This window comes from Oculina patagonica, chromosome 10, assembly GCF_052425735.1.
Source record: "Oculina patagonica isolate OP01 chromosome 10, crgOcupat, whole genome shotgun sequence".
In the NCBI taxonomy this organism is placed as follows: domain Eukaryota; kingdom Metazoa; phylum Cnidaria; class Anthozoa; order Scleractinia; family Oculinidae; genus Oculina; species Oculina patagonica.
The window spans coordinates 18887841-18895872 of NC_135767.1; the positions used below are offsets into that span (position 1 = coordinate 18887841).

The 8032-nt window shown below is 39.3% G+C and overlaps 2 protein-coding genes across 2 annotated transcripts; one reads left to right on the plus strand and one right to left on the minus strand.

Moving 5' to 3' along the window:
• Positions 1-4100, plus strand: LOC144628074 (protein rolling stone-like). The gene is made up of 2 exons (XM_078486128.1): positions 1-157; positions 1869-4100. The coding sequence occupies exons 1-2, from the start codon at positions 77-79 to the stop codon at positions 2619-2621; spliced, it is 834 nt and encodes a 277-aa protein (XP_078342254.1). The 5' UTR covers positions 1-76; the 3' UTR covers positions 2622-4100.
• A 1378-nt stretch (positions 4101-5478) lies between these two features.
• Positions 5479-7555, minus strand: LOC144628000 (uncharacterized). The gene has a single exon (XM_078486039.1). It carries the CDS (start codon positions 7506-7508, stop codon positions 6159-6161), a length of 1350 nt encoding a protein of 449 aa, XP_078342165.1. The 5' UTR covers positions 7509-7555; the 3' UTR covers positions 5479-6158.
• Positions 7556-8032: the final 477 nt, after the last annotated feature.

Below are 8032 nucleotides of genomic sequence, written 5' to 3' on the forward strand. Positions count from 1 at the left end.
TGTAAACTGATAAACACAGGCCTCGTTTTATTCATCACGAACATTATTTTCCAGGCGATCGATCAAAACTGCAACTATGAAAATGTGTCAAGAGGAGTTTCGTTTGAGAAATTTTCAATTTTGGCATCCAGATCACCGCGAATTTACTGACTCTAGGGTAAGTGGTATGCTACAAATTTATTTCTAATTAGACAAGGGGCGCGTTAAGCTAATGGCCGTGATCATGCGATACACAGGTGGGAATACAGGGCGGTGTATAGAAGGCGGACGACAATTTTGCAAATGAAAGCGGTCTCTCTGCTCTGGCGCTTAAAAATGTCTCATTTTCGAACGATTCCGTCAAAAAATACATTTCTGAAGGCTGCCTCCTTGTATTTGAAGGTTTAAGATCACAGCTATGCTAAACAGATTTAATCTGCAACATTGTGACTCCAATGATCATTCTTTTGTTTGTGTAGCTGGTCTTTTCGAGTCTTTCGCGGCCTACTTTCTTTGCATATCTTTTACCTATGGACCTTAGCAAGTCTTCAGTACTTTAACTGACGATATTATATGAAATATACCTTGGAGAACAGTCAAGGAAAGCCCAAAGCCATGCAAGACAATTAATATCTTATTATGCGAAACATCCAAAAGCCATATACCGTATACTTGCTGGCGTGTTCTAGATATCTCTCTGATCGCACATTTTTTTAATGATATTGCACATAGCGCTGATGGAATATGAATTTTACTGTCACTGGAAGTTTAAAGTTTTCTCACTTGAAGGTTTCAGTCATTTATTCTCATAATTTACACCTGGGGCATATTTTCCTTAACGCCACCCTTGAATTTGAAACAGTCGCGTCATAGCAACCGTGGGAGTGTGAAAGCATGCCTAATGTTCACTTTAGGCTGGTTCTCATATGATCGCCCCGATCGTCTCTGTCGTTTGCAAATTCTGAGGCGATCGAAGCGATTGGAAGCGATCAGAGGGTTCTCATATGATCGCCCCGATCGTCCGGTATATGCAAAATAGGGTTAATCAACCAAGATAATAATTCATGATCTTTTCTTTGTTCCCACATATGAATATTCGATTTTATTCCGATCGCCGTACGTGTGTTTTTTCAAAACTCTGATATCGCTTATGGCAGCCTTCGATGCAAAGGCAAAATTCGTGGCCTCCTATCTTCTCATTATTGCCGTTTTACGGCGAGAAGCAAAAGGGAGGCCAAACGAAAACGTAGTTCTGGGTAATACTGATGCACCATGGGACAGTTTGGATCGCTTTGATCGTCTCCCTCTGTGGCAGTAGTTCTCATATAATCGTTCGCAATCGTTCAAAACACTGCAAAACATAGATTTGTGAAATGAGCAAGAGTTTTTGGATTGCTTGAAACGCTAACGAGATATTCGCATTAAACCCACATTAAACGGTGGAAAAACGACTTTCACGTGAGCCTCTGCTTTAACATAGCATTTCTTTTTCGTTCAGCTGGACGTTTGCGCAATGCAATTTTATCTGATGCAATATATGTACCCTATCTAAGGATCACACGTACCGAGAACACGATGTCAGAAGCCGACCAAAACCATACCTTGTTTTAGTAAACCGTACCCTATCCCGCGGCACATACCTATATAGGGTATATAGAGTGCCCCCTCCCCTCCCCCCTCCGTATTAATCGTTGTACATTTTTATTCAGTGCCAACCTCGAATTGAAAGGGTGGGCTCTCAACCCCTCTAAATCCATAAATATGGAGCTTCCGGAATGTCTCGCAATACAAGTCTGCAGGTGCATGTTGAATTTTTTTTTTTACTTTTTTCCCGTCCTCTGCAAAAGGCCCGTATACATTAGTCCTGAATCGTCCATTTACGTTTTCAGTGGCTGTCCCTGCCGGTTTTTGTGGCGTACCGACTGATCGTCACAGCTTACATCCTAGCATGGCTGATTTACAACATCCACGTCACCGGAGCAAAGCTGTTCATCTTCTTAACAAACTGGACTTTCACTATCCTAAACATTTACTTCATCTATGCAACGACACTCTCTTGTATCGCTCTTTATCATGACGTCAAGGAGAAAAGAGAAACCGTCCCAGGTCAAGATGAGGCGACCGTGGAGATAGAAATGGGGCATGTTGACGACAGCTATGGCGCAATTGATCGTGAAATTGAAGCCCGCGAGAAAGATGCCCTGCGGTTTCATCACAAGTTTCTGTGGTTCATCTACGTCATATCTGCGACCGGTGGCTTATGGATCACCGCGGGGTACTGGAGCGTGCTGATTGGGGATGACATCATCGATGCAAATAACATTACAAAGCACGGGCTCAATTCCGTATTCATGGTGATTGATACGTGCTTGAGCTCGATTCCAGTCCGCCTCTTCCACGGGTTGTACGCGTTGCTGTACCTTCTCATTTACATCGCCTTTTCGGTGTTTTATTGGCTCGGGGAAGGTACCAATAATCAAGGACAACCTTACATCTATAGTCTCTTGAATTACAGTGATTTCAAGGCGAGCACTGGAGGTCTATTAGTGGTCTTTCTTCTCGTGGTTTTGCCTGTTTTGCATCTGATTTTTTACGGGATCACCAAATTACGAGATCACCTTCACAGGAAGTATAAAAGTTAAATGACGTGACATGACTTAACATGACGTTACTCGACGCGACATGACAAGACGTAACATGATGACGTTACTCGACGTGACATGACGTGACATAACATGACGTTACTCGACATTACATGACGTGACACTATATGACATGACATTACTTATCATGACTAGACGTGGTATGACATGACATGTTGTGACTTATATAGGCTGTGTTCACACTTGATGCCTGGGCACGGTGCCCGAGTTCGATTCTCGCTGGGCACTAATGTGAACATACTATTTTTTCAAGTACCGTCGCCCGAATACAGCCCGAATACAGCCCGAATACAGGGTCTCCACCATGTACTCGGGCACTTAGTGGTACATGGGTACTTTGATTTTCTGTGTGTGAACACGACGCTATTTTTGCCGGTGCTCGGGTACCAGTGCTCGGGCACTAAGTGCGAACACGGCCTTAATCTGACGTGTCGTGACGTGTGACATCACATAAAATGACATGTTACAACGCGGCGTGATGTGACGTGATATCAGGAAGACGTATAGCTCTTGATGTAAGCACTGAAGAATTTGCACGAAATGTAAATAGAGCAGTCAAAATGCAAAGTTAGTACCGCGGAAATAGACTTGGGCAAAATTAATTAATGCCCAATATCTCACTGTAGATTATTAATTGTATCAATCAATTATAATAGTTAAGGGAAGAAATAGCCTGGCAAAGTGCCCAAGATGATAAAGTATTTTTCTGTACAATAGGCAGGAAACAAGTATTTCCTTTGCGCAAAATTATATCGTAAATGAACTGTCTGCCGTTTATTGTAAATAACTTTTGCCTGGTTTGGCTCACTAAAAGTATGACTGATTACTTCCAAATTGAAGGGACTTTCCAAAAAAGTAGTTTTGTAACGTAAAAAGAGAACTAATTATAATAGACCGAATGTAAACAAGAATGGTTAGGGCTCAAGAAAGGAACGATAAACGTGAAGGAAAATCGGCATCTTTTAAAGAAGCGCCTACCTTGTTGTGGCCCCTTTAATTACCTATTTATTTACCCGTCAGTCTATGTGGCTATAAATATATTTTATTTTATTGTATTTTATTAAAGACCTATAACCATGAACTTTGTAAATCATAAACTGCTAAGAACGTCAGTCTGGTTATTGTAAGTTTTGCTCAAGGTAATGGTGCGATAATTTGATTCATATCTCAAAACTCGACATTTGCCTTTCTTCTGGGCATAGATGCTCAAAGGGTGGATAACTCCATCCGTCAGATAAATTATTATCCAGTAAAAAGCGTATTGTTTTGTCGAAGCTTGTCTACTCGAAAGCGATTTATATGGTGGATAGCCTTATCCACCCTTTGAATAACTAGGTCCTGATGTTAAAATTTTCCCGCCTCTTTTAACCATTAACTTCCAATATAATGGTTGTAAGCATGTAATTTTCTCATTAAGGTCACGACAATCACACCAATAAAACAGTTTCGAAAAATTCATTTAATCAGACTGAAGGAGATGTGAAAAACTCAGAGAAACGCGATCAACCGAAAATAAAATTTTGTCTTGATGTTCTACTAAATTCCCAACATTAACTTTGAAGGAAATGTATAAGGGAATTGATTTGGTATTTAAGCTTAGAAGCATGTGGCGTTCATAAATTACTTGGTATTTGATTCTGATGCGGGTCGCGACAGGCAGAAGAATCAAACCTGAGGTGACTATACTGCATTGCAACTTTCGCAAATAATTAAAGATGCCTCTCGAGAAGAATTAAAACATTCTCCAAAAACCTTTTCTCCAATAAACACTTCTGACTACATGTATGTGCCCATGGCCACGAGTTTATATAAAGCTCTTTTTGAAGCTTACTTCTATATAGCCCGACAACATAGACTTACGAGATGCAGTGCAGGATATACTTTCGTATTCTTTTTTATATGACAGACTGTTTCGGTGAATATCTGTTCGGAAGACTTCTAATCGCCTATACGATTTTCGTTTACGGCGTTATAAAAAAACTAGAGTTTTCTACAGCTTAGACTTTCGTGACATGGGGAAAGTAATGCCTGCTGTTTTCGGAGAGAGAAAAATGTTCTTTTGGGCACGAAAGAAGGCCAGCTACGATTTTTGAGAAGGCAACAGTGGCTAGTAAATTCGGGTAATAATATGTCGTTCCCTAAAATGTTCGAATGTTCGAAAGTTCAGCTAGCGTATCCGAAAAGATACACTTTTCTTAGCGTTTAAAAATAAGGCTTTATAACGTATAAAGAGGACACTTACAACGTAGAAAAGGTGTCCCTACAACTATAGAGAAATTTTCGCGTTGTGTGCCCCTGAAGAATATATTTTATAGGAATATTGCGGCGAAACTTGCGAATTTCTAACAATGTTTTAAGAATAAACCCGAGGCTGAGAGTTTGTAAAGAATATAGTTGTGTGTTCAAAATTTGTAAATGCAATACAATCATTGCTTTCAACTAAACAGTATAAAATGTTTTCTTTTTCTACATGGCAAAACTAGCCAAAACAACAACAAAAGCAGCGCTAGCTGAATGTTTGATGCTAATAACATTTCTGCAAGAAGTTATACACCAAACACTTGTAATTGATATCCCAATACATTCTAAAACGGAAATGTCATACGCTATATTCTAAGAATATTCACAAGAATATTTCCAGTCTAAAATCGGCAGAAAAATAAGATTATTCAGCCCGGGCCGGAAAACAATATTCTTATAGAACAAAACAAGTGTAGTTTCGACCTCATTAAATTTTAGAAGGTTTTATTTGCATTAATCCACCAGCACTTATATACTTATTTTTATTTTACTAATCGAAAAAGACTTACGTTCCTTTACCTTTATCGAACAAGAAACAGGAGCGAGACGAATGCTTTCTATATTTTCAAGTGTTCTCGATTTACTGAAGTGTTTTTATACATGGCTGCTTTTTATGTGAAATAGAGTTAGCGTGCGCTAAACCGCTAATTAAAAGCGCAGTTTTCCGTTTTTTACATTTTGATAATATAAAACAGCAAGTTTTAGCCAATCACAACGCGCGAAGTATCCAATCTATATTTTAATAAGCTGTGAGCCGGCCGAGTGCCAGCATAACGAATATGTTCGAATTCTGGAATGAGTATAATATTGACTTTATCTTCAAATAAACATCATTTAATACGTACAGGAAAAAATGTTAATTAGCTGACTCTATTTTTAAGACGCATTTGGAAAAAAGAAAAAGAGGCTTTGTTTAATCACTACAATACCTTCAAAGCTGAAGGATTATGCCGTTTTGCAAATCAATGAAGCTGCCGACCAACGAGTCAACAAATTAAAACTTTTAGCTAAGACCCAGTATTAGACCTATCCTTTTAAGTAATTTATAAACAAATCAATTTAAAAGCTGCTTTAGTCTGATCCTGCCGAAATGTGCTGCCTTTTTACGTACTAACGTTACAAAAAATTGTACAATAATATGTACTATTGTTTTGTGTGAGACCATTTACATTTTGCTAATTTATGGTTTTCGAGAAGGTGTTAACGCTATCTATTCTATTTAAACGGTTTTAGTTGGTATCGTTTTTGTTGTTCCACTAGATCGAAATGCGTCCCTTTGTACTTATTAATCAGTCTGTCGATTGAAGCAACTGAAAGCGTTCTGGAGTAAACTGCCCCGATCTGCCGGTTGTTAGAAGTTTTTTGACGAGCTGTCTTAAATGACGTACCAATTGCTGGCAGCGAAATCCATCTGCTATTGTTGTTTTCCTCATTACAAACATGCCCTGATATCTCTCCATTAATTGTTTTGTTACGCGTTTTACGATGGTTTCCTTGCGGCTTCACGGCAGAATTCCGTTTTAGAAAATCAATATACTGGTTAGTATCTTTAAGACTAGTCGTTATTGTACCCGGCGAGGGCTTCATTGCGACTCCAATGTGCTTTGGGTCCCGCTTTTGCGATTTGCAATTACAACAACATAAAATATCCATATTCCTCTGAGCATTGACCAAACCATCTTTCAGCGATTTTTCGTGTCCCGCTGTACTTTTCTCCGGCGTCCAAAAAGGCGAATAAAACGTCTTCGGAACGACACACCGTTTAAAAGCAGAATTTTTCAACGCAAAAGAATTAGCGTTGTTCTCTGGTCTCTTGAAGTCCGTTCCCTTGATGCTTTTTCGGATTTTAATTGCGTGGGACTCGTTCTCGCAGTTTGTATGTCCTTCAAGGGACAATAGCTTCAAATTGTCGCATGTTGGTTTTTCATTGAAACTGCTGTTAATGTAAGCGTTTTGCTCGGAATTCTTTTCAAGGTCTTCCGGTAAAACAGCCTCGGGTATCGTAGCGTTCGCGAGTGCCTCGGTTTCGCTGCCAGTTTTAACGCGATCTTTATCGTGACTGCTTGACGGCACGTTGTCAGTTTCCGTCGCGTTTTGTCGTCCGGCAGATTGCGTAAGCTCTTCCGCATTTTTTGTTAAAGTTTTTGACTCCACGTTCTCACTGCTTGGGCTAACTTCATTTGTGCAAGTATTTAAAGATTCGAAAACAGATGTGTTGTGCAGCGATGCACTGTTTTCAATGGAAGACACCTTAACTTGCTCACAAAGCGTTTCGCCACCGTTGCCATTAATAAAATCTTTTTCCTTGCAACTGTGCCCTTGCTGTGTAGTTAATTCTAAAGGGCCTTCTCTTATTAAATACTGATGAGTGTCTTGTGTTTTTGCCGCCGACACTTCATTTGCGTTCCCAGCAATCGACAGACCTGCTTCAAACGTGTCAATAAAATCGAAGCTATTATCTTCATCGAAGAAAGTGTTGACGGGCTGTCCGAGGAAGTCTTCACCCTCCTGGTAAAGAAGTGGGCTGGAACACAGCGATCCTAAGTCGAAACAAGGGCTGCCCATTTCCCGACCATCTGAAACGAACTCAATGTCCGTGCTACAAATCCTTTAAAAACTGGCACCCGGTCTGATTTTGCAAAACAAAAAAGTAATTGTTCTCTTGAATTAAAAAAAATCCGTCAGCTGCTCTCGTCACCATGGCAACCAAAGGACAATTTATTCATTGCATGACACTAACAAAAGAGTTGAATTTTTATGATTGTTGAAAGACTTAAAAGTGCTAAGCTTGTGTTTGTGTATAAATCTTTTGTTGACCAACCGGCCTTTAAGCTCGCTTTATTTTTTAGCAATGACATTATGCTAATTATAAATTTAAAAAAAACCTTTTGAGGCTTGTGTCCAAGCCATTCATGTAAACTTGAACAAAAAGACAAATCCACTTTTATAACCTCAGTGAAAATTTATTACAATTTAGTCTTTTAATCCTTGTCAAAAGAGAGCTGCCAACTTTTATTTTTATTATATATTTTTTTCATAACCTCCTCCGGATATTCTTCGACAATTGATGTTTTATCCATATAATATTG

Coding starts and splice junctions, on each gene's coding strand:
- LOC144628074 (XM_078486128.1), top strand. CDS start 77: ATGAAAATGTGTCAAGAGGAGTTTCGTTTGAGAAATTTTCAATTTTGG. Junction 158..1,868: donor GCGAATTTACTGACTCTAGG/GTAAGTGGTATG, acceptor TTACGTTTTCAG/TGGCTGTCCCTGCCGGTTTT.
- LOC144628000 (XM_078486039.1), bottom strand. CDS start 7,508: ATGGGCAGCCCTTGTTTCGACTTAGGATCGCTGTGTTCCAGCCCACTT.